Source organism: Copadichromis virginalis, linkage group LG11 (assembly GCF_057382275.1).
Source record: "Copadichromis virginalis isolate Kocher_CV1m ecotype Utaka linkage group LG11, C_Virginalis_male_GT1.1, whole genome shotgun sequence".
NCBI lineage: Eukaryota > Metazoa > Chordata > Actinopteri > Cichliformes > Cichlidae > Copadichromis > Copadichromis virginalis.
The window spans coordinates 38,030,031-38,050,781 of record NC_140628.1 but is presented as its reverse complement, the minus strand read 5'-3'; the positions used below and the strand labels follow the sequence as shown (position 1 = coordinate 38,050,781).

At 40.3% G+C, this 20,751-nt stretch overlaps 3 protein-coding genes across 4 annotated transcripts in view; 2 read left to right on the top strand and 1 right to left on the bottom strand.

Annotated features, from left to right (window-relative positions):
* The first annotated feature begins 722 nt into the window (after positions 1 to 722).
* On the top strand, positions 723 to 7,225 carry LOC146699415 (uncharacterized). 2 transcript variants are annotated; one of them, XM_085472330.1, is made up of 8 exons: positions 723 to 1,019; positions 1,378 to 1,449; positions 2,272 to 2,343; positions 2,608 to 2,712; positions 4,124 to 4,318; positions 5,007 to 5,161; positions 5,335 to 5,384; positions 5,603 to 7,225. In XM_085472330.1, the coding sequence occupies exons 1-8, from the start codon at positions 956 to 958 to the stop codon at positions 5,748 to 5,750; spliced, it is 861 nt and encodes a 286-aa protein (XP_085328456.1). In that variant the 5' UTR covers positions 723 to 955; the 3' UTR covers positions 5,751 to 7,225. The 2 variants fall into 2 exon arrangements, with proteins under 2 accessions (XP_085328456.1, XP_085328455.1); XM_085472329.1 differs by having other exon boundaries at positions 5,269 to 5,384.
* Positions 7,159 to 12,444, bottom strand: gpatch4 (G patch domain containing 4). Its single transcript, XM_085472328.1, has 8 exons — positions 12,314 to 12,444; positions 10,189 to 10,267; positions 10,018 to 10,091; positions 9,845 to 9,937; positions 9,459 to 9,569; positions 8,767 to 8,882; positions 8,604 to 8,654; positions 7,159 to 8,361 (listed from the first exon to the last, which is right to left on the bottom strand). Exons 2-8 carry the CDS (start codon positions 10,265 to 10,267, stop codon positions 7,713 to 7,715), a joined length of 1,173 nt encoding a protein of 390 aa, XP_085328454.1. The 5' UTR covers positions 12,314 to 12,444; the 3' UTR covers positions 7,159 to 7,712.
* Positions 12,445 to 19,015: 6,571 nt separating this feature from the next.
* The window catches only part of pear1 (platelet endothelial aggregation receptor 1), a 59,929-nt gene continuing 58,193 nt past the window's right edge, over positions 19,016 to 20,751 (top strand). The window contains exon 1 of the mRNA XM_085472323.1: positions 19,016 to 19,211. Within this exon, the coding sequence (XP_085328449.1) occupies positions 19,204 to 19,211 (8 nt within the window). The 5' untranslated portion in view covers positions 19,016 to 19,203. The remainder of the gene's footprint in view (positions 19,212 to 20,751) is intronic.

Below are 20,751 nucleotides of genomic sequence, written 5' to 3'. Positions count from 1 at the left end.
ATAAATAAATAACCAGAATATAAATGATGTAGTAGTTCATCACATCTCCGGTTATTGCAGCGTGTGAAGTGCAGAAAGAACTTGTAAACTGGGGTAAACTGCACAGACAAATGAGAATTAAAGTTCATTGAGAATTAAAAGGGGCTCGCAGTAACTTCCCGGACAAATTCATCAAATATATCACCAAATAAAAGTGTTTGTGTTCAACACCACCACTCTCTCCACGGTTATGATCCACAGGATCCTCCCTGTCTAACAGGATACAAGTGGCAAAGTTATCACATCATTTAGTGTTTAATGGAGTTCTTTTGTCGTCATTTTGAGGAATGTTAAGTCAATAAATTTGCTAAATAGTGTGAATTGAATATTGTTCATTACATCAGGACAACGGTTTGGCTGATCCATGATTACTGTGTGAAGGTTTGATTAATTTTTCTTTATGAGGTGCAGTGATGACAGACACCTCACCACTGCAGAGTCTCACTGCTCCTTGGGCCAAACGAGTTGCAAAAATTGCGATCACTCGCCTCTTCCTTTTTCGTACTGTGACAGACATTTTTCATCACAACGTTTTCACCTAACACGATGTCTCACAACGACATCGATCATCAGTTAAGAAACAACGCGGACGTTGCACCAGACAGATATGTGACAGGTTGGTTTGTTGGGTTAAAGCCCAAATGTGTTAACTGCTCTTAGCGTAACGGTGTGTTACAGAAGCAACATAATTCCGAGATCAGGCATGTGTATGAACACGTTGAGGAGTAATAGGAAGAGGAACCGCGGGTTTGTTCTGTGCCAGTTACAGCTGGAATTTCATATTGTTTTATGGTGCGTGTGACACCCCACCCACATGATGGGCATGTGGGTGGGGTGTCAGTAACACTCTTTTAACAGTCCGCTCCTGTTGAGGCCAGTTTTAGTTTTCTTTGCGCTGAAGGCAATTTGGCTTTTAATGATGGAGGAAGAAGTCAATTATTCCACAATGGTTTTCAAAACTGGTGCTTCACTAACAAAAGGTAAGTTACTCTCCTCCTTCATTCAAAAATGAATCACTGATAAGTCTGACTGTTTATATCTTTGTGAAGTTGCCTGATGAAAGAACGCTGCTCTGTTCACATCATATCATCCCGTTTTTATTTAAAAACAACAAAAAGATTATTTATCATTAAAATTCGGAAACATTCAAATCACTAGAAAGCACAACATTTCTATTTTATACGCCAAGTCATGAGCTCAGACTTATCTTTTTGAGTTTATCACATTGTTTGGCTTTATCATAAATGATGTGATAAAGCTAGTTTGAAAACTAGCACATGGCACACATGTCAGACTTGTTGGTATGAATCCCTGCATTCAGTCATTTGTGTCTTCTAGAAAAAATCCAGGACTCAACCATTTATTCTGAAGTTAAATCTAAAGCGCCTGCTGGTCCTCCTCCTGCACCTGGTAAGTTATAACGTTCATGCAGATATTACATGAGCAACAAAGCAAATTCATGCTTTAAACTTTCTGTATTTGACAATGACACAGCCTGAGAAAACAGACCAACACAAGTAATGCAAAAATACTGCAACCACCTGCAGAGACTAAGGCAAGTCTTGAGTAGTACAAAATCCATAGAGGCTGGGGTCTGTCACACCAGGCAACATCCCAGGTGCAGCCTGTGTAAAGATGCCCCTCAGACAATCCAGCACATAACTGCAGGGTGCAAGATGCTAGCAGGCGGGACATACATGGAACGCCATAACCCAGTGGTCGGCACAGTATAAGAGATAAGATAAACCTTTTTTAGTCCTCACATGGGAAATTTGTTGGGTCACGGCAGGAAGTGAACAGTGCAAAGTTACAAGCAGGAATAATTAAGAAAAACATGGAATAGAATAAAATAACATAGAATAAAATACTGTGTTATGTTGGAACAGATCCAGTGAGACTACAAACCAGTGGAGGCTAACCTAACGAACATAGTAGTGGTGGACAAGCAGTTCACTTTCAAAAGTGTTCATTTAACAGTTAAAGGAGTCAACACATATAGACACTTTTCTAGTGTCAGGTTTAAAACTCACTGTGTTAATTTAACAGTGGTGATTTTGCAGAGTGTGGTGTGTGAGGGGAAGGAGAAGGAAAGAAAAGGGGAACATAGAGCGACCTAAGAGATCAATGATATGCTTTAATGACACATGACTGCGCATTTTGTAATTCTGTGGGTTGTGTTGTTGTCAAACTCATCTCTATGAGTCCATTCGTTTAGTTATTTCTGTCTTCCAGAAAAAAACGAGGACCCAGCCATTTATTCTGAAGTTAAATCTAAAGCGCCAGCTGGTCCTCCTCCTGCACCTGGTAAGTTATAAAATCCCTTTTTCATCTTCACTAATTTAGCAGCAAAATGTTTTAGACCATCAGTGGAACAAATGTATTCACTACCTGTATGTCTTTGACAACATCTGACATGAACATCTGGTGCCTCAGTGGTCCTGAGAGGCTAACACAACAGAGCCTAAGAAAACAGACAACACACGAGCAAAGGAATGAGCTGCAGCATCACACAACAGTAAAAGTCCATGTGACAGTTTCTCATAATAATGACGTCAAATTTCTCATTAGAAGCAGAAGGCAAAGCAGCTGCATGCTCCAATTTCCGTCTACTGCTGGCATGTTTGGAGATCCTTTGTGTCCTCCTGCTGGTGGGCATCATCGCCATCATCTACAGTAAGTCTGAGTTCAGCACACCAAACTCTATTTAGTTTTAGTTTTATTTTGTTCTGGATTTTTGCATGTTTCCAGAGAGTGGGTTTGCTCGTTTCAGCTGTTTTTTTTTATTAGTTTCACTGTTTGTTTACCTTTCTTAATTATTATAATATGGAGGGTAATTAACAGGGGCAGATATTACAATACAAAGACAACACCATGTGAAAGCAGCTGAGTCACAAATTTGACCAAAAAATAGAAATAAAAAATAAATAAAGACAGTTTTCGTCCTATTTTCAACTTTATTGTTACATTTAGTTCTCATGTTCTCCCAAAAGTCTAGCTTTCATTTTTATTTTAAGTAAATAAAATATTTTTATGCATTGATTTTCTAATTCTCTGTTTAGTGTTGGTTCTGCTCAACAGAATTTTACTTTGATATTTGGTGTTTTTAAACCATCAAAGGTTTGATGGTTTTGAGTTTTCAGTGCCAGCTGTTATGCAGTTTGCTTTACATCACATTACATAATAAATGCCAGTAAAGATTTTTGAATTATTCTTGAAGATCTGATGTGTGATTTAAGTGTTAAGTTATTGTTTCTGAGCAGTCCACAATAACCTTACAGAACACTGCAGAACCTCATGTTATTTCTGAAGTTTTATGAACAAAAGGTGTATTATAATTATTGTTAGTAGTAGTAGTATTCCTGAGTAAATGAAACTTGGCTAATTTGGGGTGATTTTTAGGCTTGAAGTTACATAGTGAAGCTTTGTGAAAAGCTCGACCTGCTGCGTGAGTAACGACAGTGACATTAAAGAGTAAAAGAAGGAAGTAATGGTTCTATCCAGCCTAAAAAACCATATATGTGGTTTGTTTTGCTTCTCCAGGGCATTATAGGCATCATGTGATGTGGCAATGAAAAAAGAAAGGATTGGTTAGCTGCAAAAATGTGTGAACTCTGTGAAAACTTTTCACAACTCTGTGAAAATGACTGAAAATGCTAGTGTGGACGCAGAGCGTTTTCAGATGAAAAGGCCGTTTTCAAATCTATCTGGGCTACTGTGGACGTAGCCTGAAATTCATCAAACCCATCCATCCACCCCATCCTCCTCCCTGTGCAAACCCTGTTAATTTCTAACACATATTTATTCCTACTTAGCTTCTGTCTTGATTTAATGGTTGTTTGTGGATCAGTTAGTTAAACGTACTCATTACATATTCACTGTATGTGGAAAAACCTTCAAAGCTGTTTATAAAGGTGGCTTAAAAAACAGAGATTAATTTTTCCCCGTATAACCTGAACCATTTATTTTTTTTAATCTCTTTCCCACTAAAATACAAAACTGCATTTTATTACTTGTTACTCGAGCTTTCTGTACCTCTAGTGCCGGCTGTGATGATGAGTGCTGTGCTGTCTTCTCTCCTTCACAGTGAGTTTGCTATTTAAGGTACAGGCAGAAAACCTCAGTAACCTCACAGCAGAACATCAGCAGTTGGCCATGGAGAAGGAAATCTCAGACAATAAAACTCGGGAGCTGAGAAGACAGAGAGACAATCTCAACTGCACGCTGGAAGTCATCCTGAAGTTTGATAACTTTCCAGTAAAAGATTACTGTCCTAATAAACGTGAGTGCTTCATTGTGCTTGTCTCAGAAGTTAATAAGCTTCATATGTCAAAATTTTATTAGGAGCTGAAGATGATCAACAGTATGATAGAGTCATGAGAGTATGAACGGAGAATTTATGTGACAAATTTAAATAGAAAACCACAAAACAAGTAAGCGTGCAGGTTGGGAGAGATGATTTGAACTGGTCACAAAACCCAGGAAAAGAGTTATATTTGAGGTAAAGAGCCTCAAATATCATCTAAAATGGACAACAATTTATTTTGACTTTACCGCACATGGAATCTGTTCTCCTTTGAACTGACCTTCAACCCCTGCGCATCAGTTGGCAGTATGTCCCACATGTTTGTTACAATTCTCAGGAGTGAACGGCTCACCCAACATGCGATAACGCATAGATGCATATTTGCCACACCAAAACCAATAAAGCAAACCAGCACCTCACCGTCTTTTGCCTTTCTCTAAAACTAAGGATCTGTCCATTAAGTTTAAGGGAAGCTTAAGAATTTCTCATTAGCAAAATCAAGGAATCTCTGTGTTCTCATTGTTTCCAGAGAACGACTCATCAAAGCTACTTTAAAATGGAAAGTAGAAAAGAAAACAGTGTGAATCTTTTAGCTTTTTTGCTACATAATTTGATAATGTTGTTAATGAGCCTACGTTGAGTCTAGTTTCTAATCTCCTTGCAGAGTGCCAGCCATGCCGCAGTGGCTGGATCCTATTTAAGAACAAGTGCTACCTGTTTTACAATGAGAACGCCCCCTGGAAAACTTGGGAGGAAAGCCGAGTGTATTGCAAAGGCAAAGCTGCAGATCTGGTTGTTGTTGACGATCTCAAAGAGCAGGTGAGCTCTAACAACAAGACCACAGCACAATTACAGCCATGATATTTTCTTACATAACTGATGATAATTCATAAATGTCACTGAATGACGAATGATATGACCCACAGGAATTTCTCAGTAGTCACATAAAATTTTACTTTAGTAAAGACCACGGATACTTTATTGGGTTACAGAAGACAGCAAATAACTGGGTCTGGATTGATGGACACAATGACACGCTGAGGTAAGAAAACTGTCTTACAGCTACAGAACAAAGTTACAGCAGTGGTGGGAATGACTGAATGATTAATGATAAAATAATATCGTGATTTATATGCCAATAATAATAATATTGGATAAAGTGATTTCAGTAAAAGAAGATGCATTATGAAAGAAATTATGCAGAAATAAAATATTTGGGATGTTTTTACACATGCTGACGTTCATGTCCTGCTTTTATAGTTACTGGATGAAGGAGATGTCAGACACTTCAGCCTCATATGTGCTGATCATCCCTGGGACGAATGCCACAAAAAGCTGGGTCAAAGCGAACGGTCACTTTCAGAACAAATTCATCTGTGAGATAGACGCCCTGCTTTTGTCCACTTAGTTCCAGCTGCCGTTCTCTGTGTGCTCTTCCACGTTGCCATCCATGCTCCAGATACTGTCTGCATTATTCGTTTCTCATCTTTATAATGGAGGATGGAGAACTTGTAGTTTTTCAGCTGCTGCAACTATTTATGAAAACAGACTTTGAGCAGACCAGTGTGTGTGTCGCCAAAAGGCAGAAATAATGCAACACTGTACTTTTACACCGCACAACATTGCATGTATTGATTACATAATTCATGTTGCAAGTTCCATCCCGTGTCAACCTCAACGCTGTCTCCATCTGTCTCTGTTGTAAAGTGACGGAGGTTCAAGGAAAAGTTGAAAGTTCAACTTTTGGGGTTTTGTTAATCATCTATTTAAAATAACAGCGTGATGCAGATGTTTTAAAGCCCTTTTTGATGGAAAGACAGTCACTGCACTTCACATGTTCAGCAGGCATATTTATCTTTTTAACTTTTTGATTCATCTAGGAAGAAATTTGAGATACAGTAACACTTTAAGGATTTTTCTGAGCCACCGTAGCAATGACAAAGGGTCGAGTCAACAAGATTTTTCGACCATTTTGTTATTTTTAATAGTGAAGTGAGGATAGTGTTCAGCATCTGAACACTCACTGAGCTGTCAGTTTAAAGAAACATTTAAATCACAACCAACACTGATGTTGAAACTCAGGTAAATGAAGGTCGAACATATATTTAATTAATGAAATGATCCAAAAGATCATAAAAAGACACATTTATTCTACTATTCAGTTTTTTAATCTTTGGTGACTCGAACCAAGATATTTGGTTGGAATTGAAGGCAAAAGGGTCATTTATTGTTGTTACCATGGACGCATTCTTCTCACATCTTGATTAAAGGAACAGTTCACCCAAAAATCTTTTCCCCCTCTGGCCTGTAGTGCTATTTATCCATCTGGGTTAGAGTTGCCAGGTTTTCCAGATATCCACTGAAGACACATCTGCTTTCTCTTAAATACAGTGGGAGTACATGTGACTCACCTTGTGGTGCTGAAAAACATTTGAAAAACTCAGCAGTAATATCTCTTTTTAGAGATCACTCGTGGTTACTCAAGAAGGGAAACAAATTCCTTGTTTAGGCGTTTTAACGTAGGAACTATTTTATTTTCTATCATCTTCACAAAAAAGCTTACAGCTAATCAACATTACAGCTCAGGAAACAAGAATCTCATCAAAGTTTACATCTGTCACAAGTGTGTGCGTCTTGTCCCAGGAACACGCTGACACACCTGTCAGGTGACTAAAACTCTGCAAATGATCTACGCACATGAATATTTTCTAATTCCTACAAAAGATACAAACATGTTGTATATTTGTTTACTTTGTTGTTTAAAATGTTTATTTACGCAAAGACAATTTTAAATAAAAGAATCAAAAGTACAAAAGTCTGCTGAGTCTGATCATTTAATTTGCATATAAAACCAGCATGTGTCACAATACTCCGCGTCCTGCACCAGTACTGTAAAAACAGCTGGGGTCTCCGTCATGTTTACCTCCCAGAACAACTAAACTGACTCCAGCTACAATCGCTGAGGTTAGAAAAGCCACGTCTGGTTGTGATGGATTATTTAGGGCACATTTCATGTTATAAAGGCAATCTTTAAAAAAAAATCATCAACTTGTCTAAACAGCATCGGGCTTGTAATGCGCATCACCTGCTGGATGTAGTTAAAGATGTTTTCCAGTTTGCTGAAAACATCCAAAGTTCCTTTACAGTCCATGTTTAGACTGTAACTCACCGAGTTCCTCTAATATCGACTAAACAAAGCTAAACAGGAAGCACTCACATGAAACCTCAGCTGATTGTTTTTTTTAAACCACAATTTCACTTGTTTATTCTTGCTGGTCGACATTGATGATTCAGGTTTAGCACCACAGACGAGTACACTGGGAAGCACGTCCTCTTCAGACATGGAATTAGATTCCCAGTTAATCACACACTAGTCTTTAGACTTCTTCTTCTTCCTCTTCAGAGGAGGAGCCTCCTCATGTGTACACGTTTTGTCCTTTTTGCACTTTTTCCTTTTCTTCACTGACTCTGTGACGTCTGAGTCCTCCAGTCCTGTGTGATTTGATTGGCTAGGCTCCTTACAGTCACTGTCATTTTCCTTTGGGGGTTTAGAGGATTTCTTCTTCTTCTTGCCCTCGTCAGCATGCATCTCAGCAGTCACCTCCTCGCTCTCTGCAGCCGGTGAATGCGTCTCTTCGACTCTGTTCTCCTCCACTTTGTTCTTCTTCTTTTGCTTCTTCTTCTTCTTCTTGTGCGAATCATCTGCCTCACAGTTTTCTACATGGATCAAATCCTCATCAGTTCTTTCCTCGGGATCAGCGCTCTTCTTTTCCTTCTTCTTCTTTTTCTTTTTAGGTTGAACATCTGTTGTGGGAGTTTCACACACTCCATCACTACTCTTCTCATTCATTTTCATCTTTTTTCTGCTTGTCATCATCTCCTCCTGCGTCTCTAAACGGGAGGCTGGAGGAGGAGCACTTGCTGGTTGGTTCTTCTTTCCATACTTGGCCATGAACTCGGCCTCCTGCTGCTCCAGCCTGGCTAACTTGGCGCTCATGGTCAAGCCGTGCCTGGCTCCCCTAAAATAACAGAAGCACAGAAAACTGGGTTATGCTTTTTTACAGTTCTTTGATGTTTTTTATGTCTGTGAAGGTTCTCAGTCATCCAGGTCATCGTAGTCAAAGGAGCTTGCAAAGAAAAGCGTCTGGACTTCTTTAAGTTGCTTCAAGCAACTTAAAGAAGTCCAGACGCTTTTCTTTGCAAGCTCCTTTGACTTTGATGTTTTTTTCCATGTTGAATTCTACAAATCATATCATCTTACTTGTGAGCTGTGCGTCCTCCACAAACCTTCATAAGATCAGTGTCAGAAAGCCTGCAGAGAGTCAGACAGAAACCTCACGATGTAACTTATCAGATAAAAGGTCCGAATACAATTCCAAGTCTCAGTTGCTGATGAGATCAGATGTTGTGAATGTTAGTCTTACTTGGTGGTGCTGGACAGATCCATCCTCTGCTCATCCTCCTCATCAGAGCTGCTGCAGTCATCTGAGCTGGAGGCCTTCGGCTCTGGCTGCTCCTGACCAGACAGCAGCGTGGCAGACTGAAAGAAGAGCCAGCCGTTTGTTTGTTAGTGTGAATAAAATAAACTACATTTAAAAACACAATAAGCGTCCATGTCATGCACAAAAGTGTCATAATGTCCCACTGTAAGGCCCGCTTTAGACTAATGTGGGGAAACTTTGCAGAGCCTACGATGTGAACTACATAAATGGCCGACGTCGTTGACGCTGTTTATGCTTTTGCTGTTACTGTGTGGTCGTGTCCCCGTGTTTTATAAGCCGTGCCAGACGGGTTCCTGCTCTTTGTTACGGTCAGTTTTTGGGGTGTGAACATTTTTACATTTCTTTGTACTTTCCTTCATGTCCTCTCAGTTTCTGCAATCGCACACGAACGCTACAACAAAGGTGGAGGTCGAGGCGACGACATACCTGCTGCTCGGTCAGATTTGGGGACCGCAGCATTGTTTTTGTAGCCATTTTGATTTTCTTGAACGAGACGCTCTCATGACTCATCGCGTAACGCCAGTGACCAGCAATGAGTGGCAAGCAGTGTGATGACTGAACTGCAGTAAGTACAACAAGAAGGGACATGCAGCTGAAAGACAGCAAACAATTACCTTGACAAAGCATCCATACAGCTTATCTTTAGCCAGTGTCGCTTTCCTCGGCTTTTTATTGGAGATCATCCCATCCTCTTCTTCTGCAGTCTTCTTCAGCTTAATCCCATTCTGCATCAGAAAACCAGGAAACACGTTAACGCTGTGTAAGTGAACAAACCAGCTGCTTCCACTCGGAGCCTGAATGGAACTGATGTGAACGTTAAACTGAGTCTGGGCCTTGTTGCAGCTTCCATCCACTCCTCAGAGGTGGTGCTCTGAAACGTCAAACTGCTCCTAAAATCCTGAAACTATTCTCACACTGAAAAAACAGCCGCACTCAGGTGGACGAGCTAAATAAATAAGTACGAGCAAAACCTAAAAAATAAAACAAATGAGCGACCTACTTGATCAGACTCCACCTGCAGGCTGGAGGAGGCTTTATTGAAGACATGATCCCACCAGTGGAAGGTGAACTGCTCCCCTTCTTTATGGCCAACCTTGCAGAAGAAATGTAAATGGCCCTCTCAGTTTTAGCGTCAACACAAGCGTCTGCTGCATAAAGACGAACAGCACTTACTCCTCCTTTGTCACACTTCACTTTCACCTTGATGGCCTCCGATATGCCGTTTTCAGCTCGTCCCAGTCCTTTACCTGAGGAGAGAAAGCGCCGATCAGACTCCTGCACCTGAGCGCCGACCCTCACGAGCGCTGCTTTAATGTCTGAATGAAGAAGTTCAAAGTATGTTACCGTGCTCCCAGCCGTGGCGAAGGAGCTGCTGCTCCGCAAACTTCAAGCCACGACTTTTCTCTTGAACGACTTCTGCCATCTGCACACAGACACAGTTAAATGTAAGCAAACCCATTCAATTCTTTTTTTGTATTTCTGGACATTTGATAAATAAAAACCATGTTACACCTGAGTAACTTAAACCCTTAAAACAGTTAAGTATGCAGAGAAAACCTAGCGTGTGTTCTTAGTTGATTTCCTGCTGGGCTGAGATCATGGCTGTATGTTTGGATGCTCTCAGCACAGCATCCATGGTGTGATGCTGCAGGACTCCCTCTCCCACACTTCCTATCAGAAATAATATGTAATGTCTACCTACCTTTTAGGACTGGGCGATATATCGAGTTTTTAAATATATCAATATATTTTTATACGAGATAAGAGATGTGTGCCATAAAGTGCAAAATAAAGAATGTGTGAAACTGCGTCCCGCCCCGAAACAAACCACCTTACAGAACTCGTATACAGTATTTTTCGGGCTATAACCTTACATTAAAATGCTGTCATTTTCTCAAAGATCGACAGTATGACATGTATGAGTTCTCCTTACTGACCGCGAACCGATTTTATGTGCTACACGGCGCTCAGCAACCTGCCAAAAATGCTTTAGTACGACTTTGCTGAGCTACGAAACTGCACCGCTTGATGGTTTGTCGGAGCATTACGGCTAGCGTAGTCAGAAGCCTCGCGGAGTGATACGTACTGTGCTTCAACGTAATATTACCGTATTGTGTGTGTATAAGGACCATAAATGGCACCTGTAAGAGACACGGTTACAAAGAGGATTTCAAACTCCAGGCTGTCAGTCACGCAGTACAAGTTGGGAACAGAGCAGCTGTGAAATCTGTCTCTTTGTTATTATGCTCAGCGTCTGTTAGTTTACATTTCGACTGCACAATTGTGAGCTTTTTGTTATGCACAAAAACAACACTGTTTTCTTTTATTTATGGAGCATTATTATTTAATAAATGCTGATAATTTATTTCTGAGTAATTTTTTCATGTACATCTGCGCTGTATGTGAATAAAAGTGCCTGTGTGACATCTGGGACACAGCTTAGACTAAGAACTCTTTTTGTTCTTATTTAATGGCTTTAAAAAATATCGAGATATATATCGTGTATCGCCATCCAGCTAAAAAATATTGTGATGTGAATTTTAGGCCATATCGCCCAGTCCTACTTCTTTTCCTCACTTGGTGTAAGACAAATCACCCACAGGAGAGGTGGAGGAGTGATGGAGAGAATAAATTAAGATTTTCAGGTAATGGTTGAAAAATAAATGGCACTCAGGGAGCAGGTCAGTCACAAACACACATCTGTATGTATTGTGACTGGTGAGTTTTACAGGGTCCTGTCTACTGTTCTTACTGTGCAACAGTTGCAGTGTTATGAATATAAAGACCCTAAAGGAGACGAGACCTTCCCTATTATTGCCCTTCAGCTCTGACTATCCCACCTCCCTCATAAAGAGTCTGATTGTGCTTTTTGTCCACAGCAAACATTTTCTTATTGCTTTTCTTAGTCAGTTCTTGTTTTCATTCGCAGATTTTACTTCATTAGTGATAACTTTTTAAAAAAGCTCCGATTTCTCATTTCCTAATAATTACACTGATTATCTGTGTTTTTGGAGACTTGGTGTATCGACGTATTTGATGGAGAGCAGCTTGACTCAACTCCGGTTTGAAACGTGCAACAGAAATAAAAGTTTGACTTTGTGTTTCTGACTGTTGATCTAAAGACTTTTCAAATGTTTTAAACATCCAATATATTTTAAAGGAATCGTTTTATCCACGATATTGAGACATGTCGCGCACGGTTAGCCTATAAAACCAGTCTGCTTCTCTTATAAGCTGCCGTGTAACTGCAGAGAGGTTTAAAGCAGATCTCAGGACCTGAGCAGGTTTAAGAGTGAAGTTAAAACTGGTGAATTTGCGCATTCTGGGATGCTAACTGAACCGGTTTCGCTCTTTACACTGGACGAGCTGATGCTAACAGCTAGCGTTAAACACCTGATGTTCACGGCCGTTTCTAGACCAATGTTTCCCGAACCTTCGGCGACACAACAGAAATAACAAGTCCACAAACCTCCGTTTGTTTCTGTCGAACTGTTTCACTGAAAAACGTGAGGACTGGAACCGTGCAGGAGCATCAGAGTGTAAACATGCGGTGCCAGCAGACCGCTGACATGACACCGGAAACACGTCACGGAAGGGAGGCGGTAACCCCCCCCCCCCCCTTTTCCCAATAACTTTATTAACATGTGCATAAATTAAAGGAACCAAAACAAACAAACAAAAACCCAGTAATTGCTGTATTCACATCTGTTATATCACAGCACACAGAGACACATAATAAATGATGCATAAAAAATCAAACAAAAAATAGTTATAGTCTAATGTCTCTGTCACCACAAAATTTCATTAATCTTCTGTCCTCCATGTTCTTATAGAATAGAATAGAATAGAATAGAATAGAATAGAATAGAATTCAACTTTATTGTCATTGCACATGCACAGGTACAGGGCAACGAAATGCAGTTTGCATCCATCCAGAAGCGCTTTAGTGATATAGATATATTACAATATATATTAGCAATAATATAGATATGTGAGTATATTACAGAAATGGGTCTATTATGGTATGTTATAATGTACACGGCATGAAGTATGTTGTGAATATTCTATAACTATAAGTATGTACAGGCTGTAGTGAGTACAAGCTATGTACAGGATATGAACAGGATATAAATATGAAAAACTATACAGAATATGAAATAAATAACTTTACAGAATCTGGGATATACAGCTATACAGAAATGGGAACTATGCAAGTTGTAAACAGTTGTAGGATTAAAGATTATCGAATGTACAGAATGATTATTTACACAGAGCTATACAGTAGTGCAGTTAAGATAAGTGAGGGTGTAGATAGTTTCTACAGAGGCTATATAAAGTGCTAGTGGTTGTGAGTGGTGGTTCAGTCCATGTTATTATTGTGTTTGAGGGTACAGTTGTCCATTGTGGGTGTGTGTATGTTCAGTCCATGAGTTTAACGTGGGTCAGATGTCAGGAGGCAGAGTTCAGGAGTCTGACAGCTGTGGGGAAGAAGCTGTTCCGGTACCTGGTGGTCTTAGTCCGGAGGCTCCTGTGGCACCTCCCAGAGGGCAGGAGGGTGAAGAGTCCATGTGATGGGTGACTGGGGTCTTTGATGATTTTCCCAGCCCTTTTCAGACACCGCTTCCTGTAGATGTCTTTTATGGCAGGAAGTGGTGCTCCGGCGATGCGCTGGGCAGTTTTCACGACCCTCTGCAACGCCTTCCGGTCCGAGGCAGAGCAGTTCCCGTACCAGACTGTTATACAGTTGGTCAGGATGCTCTCGATGGTGCAGCGATAGAAGTTCACCAGGATGTCTGAGGACAGGTGGTTCTTCCTCAGAGTCCTCAAGAAGAAGAGGCGCTGGTGAGCCTTCTTGACCAGCTTGGAGCAGTTGGTCGTCCAGGTGAGATCCTCGGAGATGTGGACTCCCAGGAACTTGAAGCTGCTCACACGCTCCACAGCCGTCCCCTTAATGTGGATGGGTGGATGTGGGTCAGCATTCCTCCTGTAGTCCACGATGAGCTCCTTGGTCTTCTCGGTGTTAAGCAGCAGGTTGTTTCTGTCGCACCACTCAGCCAGACGATCCACCTCCTCCCTGTAGGCGGCCTCATCGTTGTCACTGATGAGGCCAATCACCGTGGTGTCATCTGCAAACTTAATGATGGTGTTGGAACCATCAGCAGGTCTGCAGTCGTGGGTGAAGAGGGAGTAGAGGAAAGGGCTCATCACACAGCCTTGTGGTACACCGGTGTTCATTGTGATGGTAGATGAGCAGTGGTTATCCAGCCGGACATGTTGGGGGCGGTTGGTCAGGAAGTCCAGTAACCATTTGCAGATGAGGGAACTGATACCCAGGTCTGTCAGTTTCCTGATGAGTTGTGAGGGGTGGATTGTATTGAATGCTGAACTGAAGTCTATAAACAGCATTCTGGCGTAGGTGTTGTTGTTGTCCAGGTGTGAGAGGACAGAGTGCAGTGCGATGGAGACTGCATCCTCTGTGCTCCTGTTCCGGCGGTATGCGAATTGGTGGGGGTCCAGGGTGGGGGGGAGACAGGATTTGAAGTGTGCTAGGACCAGTCGCTCTAAGCACTTAGTGATGATGGGGGTGAGTGCTACTGGGCGGTAATCATTGAGGCAAGATGGGTTGGAATTTTTGGGTATCGGGACGATGGAGGTGGATTTGAAGCAGGCCGGTACCACAGCGTGGGCCAAGGACAGCTTGAATATGTCTGTGAGCACTCCTGCAAGCTCCTCAGAACACGCTCTGAGAACACGCCCGGGGATGCCATCAGGACCTGCAGCCTTGTGGACATTGATCCTGCTCAGCACCGCTCCTACATCGGTGGGGGAGAGAGTCATAGGTTGGTGGTCTGGCGTCATGTCTGCTTTGGTTGTGGTTGTGGGGTTCCCTCGCTCAAAACGAGCATAAAAGTTGTTGTATTCATGGCCACTTTGTCCCCTAAACATGTGGTTACACAGTTTACACAGTTTGTTTGAATGTACTTGTTATCAACAAGTGAAAATGACACCTGTGTATTTAAAATCAGAGTACCACACTGATGACAATGAAAAGATTATCCCAATGAATAAATTCATAGATAAATAAAACCAGTTCAATGAGGAAGTTCAGGAAACGCTATAATATCAGCATTTCATACATGGAAAAATAACAGAAAACGAGCCACATTAGATTAGAGATTAGATTAGATTAGATAGAACTTTATTAATCCCTCGGGTGGGTTCCTCTGGGAAATTCGATTTCCAAAAAAGCACAGCACCGACAGAAGTTACAGAGTTACAGAATATTATATATATATATATATATATATATATATATATATATATATATATATATATATATATATATATATATGTATGTATGTGTGTGTATATATATATATATATATATATATATACAATACACACACACACACACACACACACATATATATAAATACAGAGACAATATAAATAAAATATACGAAGGGGATAAATAGAATAAATAGGAATAAAAATAAAAATACAAGTGAATTGCACATTTCAAGTATTGAGTCTATTGCACTGTTGACTATTTACAAAAGTATTGCACAAAAGGTATTGCACAGTGAGGTGAAGAGGCACATGGAAGTACAAATGTAACCATTTTATTACAAAATCAAATCAGTTCAGTGCTTCTAGGATTTTAAGCTTAATTTAATTTAAATTTGTATTCTCTCTCTCTCTGTGTGTGTGTGTGTGTGTGTGTGTGTGTGTGTGTGTGTGTGTGTGTGTGTGTGTGTGTGTGTGTGTGTGTGTGGCCTTTCAAACAACATCATGCAGGGTTGATGTTTTTAATGACTGACTCTGTGTCAGTAGGTGGCAGCATTACATACCAGAAAGAATAAGAAAACAATCAATTGTTAAGCCTGGGGTGGTGCAAATGTGTTCTCTTACTGACATTAAAAATGAGACATATTTTAAGAATTGGTATTAATACAGATGTTTTTCCAGGTTTATTCCTGCACACAGAGGAAAAACTGACTAATGGCTGCACTCCTTTCTGATGAATACGTTTTTTAAAGAAGAATTAACAATTCAAGATCTCCCTATATGAGATTAACTTGTCAAAATACCCCAAACCATGCACTGTGCATTTACTATATTACTGATAATAATTTCAGATAGTCCTTTTTTCTCTGGGAGGACTCAAAATTCCAAATAAAGATTTTTTTTTTACTCTACACAGTGCTTTTTGCCTCTCTCTACATACAAACTGATCAACACTGACTCTTTAGATATCATATTTCAACCAGCAGCTGAAACTTAACCATAAAACTGACAGAGATCATCAGCTGCAGTTGGTAGTAGCATGTTTTCAGGATGAAGAAACCGAATTGACTTGAATGTTGGGAATGGTGTTTGCCGGGTGTAACAGGCAGTTACGCCCAGGATTGCTTCACATCAGCAGATGTTTGCGTTCCTCAGATACCTTTTCTGACCTTACCGGGGAAAGCTAAAAGCGACACTTAAATGATGTCGGCCATCCATCAGTGTCCACTCTGTGGGACGGCAGGAAACAATTTTATTTAGCCTCTGCACTGGTTTCCTCACAGTGAGGATGTTTGTTCCAACAGGCCTCCATCCATGAGCTGTTTATCTGTGTCAGCACCCAGCAGGAGGGAAACAGGCATCCTGAACACTCTGGTTATCAGCTGGCCTACTGTTTGGGGAGCAGGAGGCTATTACACAGCTGTCTGTGAGAGACTGGTGCAGACTGGTGAAGAAAGAGAAGACGCATGACTAAAAGTCTGTAGACAATAGCTCTGGTAGTTGACTGGGAGTAAACCCCTGCAGACAGCGATGTGACCAGTGTGGAGTGAATCTGACTGAGAATCATATGAGTCAAGCCCTGCTGGCCATTAGAAAGAGTTCAGGATTCAAACACCTGAAGCCTTTTTTATAGTACTGCATTTGTGTTTGTTTGCAATGGTATTGCTTATGCAGAAAGATACACAAAGATTCTCCAAAAATCAGCAGTAAAGAGAAAGAGCACAGAGACGATTGGTAGTTTTAGTGAAGGAGAGCATGCAGAGGGTTGGTGTGACGGGCAGGATGTCAGGGATTGGGTGAAATCTGCTGTGGTGACCCCCAAAAGACAGAAGTCAAAAGTAGAAGAAAAAGGAAGGAGAGAATTCAACTCAGCATTTATTGTTTGACTTCAAGCTAAAGAAACTTACCTTTTAATCTGTTTTGTACTTTTTAATGCTTTTTATATGTTTACACATTTATTTGCAAATGTATCTATTTTGTACATATTTATGTATTAATATATTTGTGCAGATTGTAACTTTACACTGTAAGTATAAATTGTTTCTATGTTCACTGTACCACATGTTCAACACATAAAAGAAACAAATCTGTTTATAATTGTTCAGGTGCTTTCTTTTTCGTCACATATAACCATTAACCGTGGTTATATGATGCGCACACAGGAATTTATTAACCATCAAATACTGCAGAAGGAACTGATCAGTCACACAGTATTTATAGAGGATGGATGAACATCCTGGCTCTCAAAAGTGAAGCCAGTCCTGATGACTAGATTTATTACACTGCAGATCTTATTTATGTTATTTACAAAACATATTGGCAAATGTGTAATTTCTTTCATATACAATGCTAGAGACTTGCACGTACAGCTAAACGGCTTGTGAATGTGGTTTCCTCACAGCAGACAGAAACTCTTAGTCTGATTCTTTTCAAAATGCAAAACAAACAAGGCAGTGACTTCTTGGACTTTCAGTTTCAGTTTATTCACAGGCAGACAGGGATACTGAAGAATATACCATATGAATGAGTAAATGTCACAAACTGCCTGTTCATCATTGATGTGCAGAGTCTATATATGCTGTACCACTAGGGGGCAGTGTGACAAACAACCAGTCTTGCCTGTGCTGTAGTTGGTCATTCAGTCAGCTGTGGAGAAGAGCAAACTGTAAACTGAAGGTTAAAACAATGATGTGTGTCCACTGCAGCCACTGTCAGTGCTTTTCATGCTGTCAGTCTGACATCTCCATCATCAGCATCCTCAGTATAATCTATACATAATCCATCCGCTGCACATCTGGAAAGCTATCGACTTTATATTAATTATAAAACAAACACTCTTTTTTTTCTTTTACAATAGTTGCCAACATTTTGGGAGAGGTAGATTTATTACATCGAAAATCTTATTTATGTTTTTTATATAACATATTGGTCAATGTGTAATTTCTTTCATATACAATTCTAGAGACTTGCACGTACAGCCAAAGGGTTTGTGAAGGTGGCAGCAGACAGAAGCTCTTAGTTTGATTTTCTTTTTAAAATTCAGAAAACAAACAAAGCAGTGACTTCTTGGACTTTCAGTTTCAGTTCATTCACAGGGAGTCAGAGATACTGAAGAATATACCATATGAATGAGTACATGTGACAAACTGCTTGGTTTCTGTTTCTAGGCTCTTTTGTCCGAGAGCTTTTAACTCTTCATACTGCCATCTAACTATAGTGACTTCTGGGAAACCATAAAACTGACATGGCAGCATCTTGGGTGACGTCACTGGGTTTAGGTTCATCATCTGTATACAGTCTATGTGTGAAAAGCAAAAATGGCTAATGATCATTTCTATTGTGTGTTTCTGAACAATGAGAAAATCTCGGAGCAGATTTCGTGAAGAATTGACACTTGCCCCCGGAGGTTAGATCAACAGACTCAATCCTTCATGGATCAATTCACATATTTTAGACTATTTCTGGATTTTTGTCATCTGTCGTGCACCAGCTGAAACTTCATAAGACCCCTGCCCCCGACCTTGTTCATTTTGTTTCCACGTTTTCACTATCTTTGCTGCCTGCTGAAACTCTTCTGATTTCAACAACGATCTATCTGAGCTGTATTTTCCACCTGCACACTCACTCTAAACTTACTTTTTTTTCCAGGTATTATCCCTCTGGAGCGCTTATTCCTGAAAATTTCCAAAACACACACACTTACACATCAAGGTCTGGAGGCCCACCGAAGGCAAAAACAACTCCCAGTCTCCCTGCAGACCTCCCCCCCCCCTCTCTCTCTCCTAAACCTCCTCTCTGCTCTATCCCTCCTTCTCTTCCCTCCTCCTCTCTCGGTCCCCTCGCTGTCACAGTTTTTCCACTTTCCTTGGCTCCACTTTACGACCCTCCCTCGTTTGGAAGAAACTGCTCTCGTTATTTTTTCTCTCTCTCACTTGTGAATGTTTATCCGGCTTGAAGATTTTTCTAAGTGTATGGGCTCTAAAGCAAACGCCGTTTTTCTTCACAGTTTCGTCCTCGGAAGTCGCTTTTTAGGTGAAATATTTCAGCTGCAGAGAGTCTGCGTGTTCCTGGATGCCAAGGTGAGTAACAGGCTGTCAGCGAGATAACAAACAAACAAACATAAACTAAACAAAACAAATATAATTTATTGCTTATTGACCTGTCAATGAATGCACCTTTGTTTAATTGCTTACTCGTACACGTAGCGTGTAGGCATGTGCTGTTATTGCACCCCAGACGGCGAAAACGTCAGTTAATCTCATGAAATAAAAAAAAGGATAAATTAAATATGATTCATTCAGTTAAATACCGATTATAGATCACTATAATTTAAGAATATAATATTCGTGGAGTCTTACTTTTGGTACTTCATTTTCAGACAATACGTACTTACTTTTACTGGTCGTGTTTTCATTTATTCATGTTTCTGAACGTGTCTTTACATTTCTTTGAATACTTCGGCTGCCACTGCTTTCATCAGATAATGTGCATCAATATTCAATAAAATCCCCCGTAAATCTGCAGACGACCACTTTCATACTGCTACATTACAACATAATACACATGTGAACATTATTAGTGAACTTGTCCTCTAAATATAAGACTTCACGTTTCTGTGTCCTGAATGTATTTTCTATGTTGAATCATAATCACCAACAGTAAAGTCGTCTGTTGGGTACCATGAAGGTGTTGGAGCTGAATTATGTGGTTGCTGTTGCGGTTGATTTGAAATCACATTTTTACATTTTTGTCTTCATTCATGTGAAATGCATCGTGTACACTTAGCTTTGAAAACTATACTGGAACAATCTACTCAAACTTGTGATTGATTATTAGACATAAAATACCTTTGAAGGTCCACATTTGTTGGTCAATATTTGTAGCACAAGATGAAATATGAAAAGGCAGCCTGTGTTTAACCAGATATATAAAGAAAAAATTGGATTTTAAAGTCTAACTGTGTATTAAAGTTGAATGAGAAGCATTTAATTGATCCTGACGAGTCCCATTCTGTATCTTTATTGTAAACCAGTGATTGCTGTAACCTCAGACTGTTAAGGTTCTGGGTTCAAACCCCAGGAAATCTCAGGAAGGCTTGAACCCAGAACTGGATGTGTGTCCAAAAACATCAATGTTAAATGTTGAGACAGATGAGGAGTAGGACAAGTAGGACAAGAATAATCAGAAAAGATTATTCTTGTCCTACTTACAAACTGTCAATTCAGTTCAATTCAATTTTATTTAACAGCGCCAAATCACAGCAACAGTCGCCTCAAGGCAGATAGACAATAATACACACAGAGAAAAACCCAACAATCACATGAGGAAACACTTTGGTGACAGTGGGAAGGAAAAACTCCCTTTTAACAGGAAGAAACCTCCAGCAGTCATGTCACATAACATCTGTCACATATTAGTCATACTTGTTTCTTTTTTAATTAAAGCACTTGTTTAAATGAACTCCTGACGTTGTGTCACCGCTTCGTGCACTTGCACACTTTTCCTCCCGGGTGTGTTTTTTTTCTTGGCGTCTCTGCCTCTGCTTTGAAAACGTTTCCAACTACTATCAAGAGACAGCGTGACTCAAAAAAGCTCTGCTCGTCTGGCATGTTTCCTCCA

Bases quoted from the DNA above. Each gene is read 5' to 3' on its own strand.
- LOC146699415 (XM_085472329.1), top strand. From the start codon at position 956: ATGATGGAGGAAGAAGTCAATTATTCCACAATGGTTTTCAAAACTGGT. The intron at 1,020-1,377 runs GTAAGTTACTCT...TGTGTCTTCTAG, and splicing joins TGGTGCTTCACTAACAAAAG to AAAAAATCCAGGACTCAACC. The intron at 5,162-5,268 runs GTGAGCTCTAAC...TATGACCCACAG, and splicing joins TTGACGATCTCAAAGAGCAG to GAATTTCTCAGTAGTCACAT.
- gpatch4 (XM_085472328.1), bottom strand. From the start codon at position 10,267: ATGGCAGAAGTCGTTCAAGAGAAAAGTCGTGGCTTGAAGTTTGCGGAG. The intron at 10,092-10,188 runs GTAACATACTTT...TTCTCTCCTCAG, and splicing joins TCGCCACGGCTGGGAGCACG to GTAAAGGACTGGGACGAGCT. The intron at 9,570-9,844 runs GTAGGTCGCTCA...TTTCTGATGCAG, and splicing joins TGCAGGTGGAGTCTGATCAA to AATGGGATTAAGCTGAAGAA.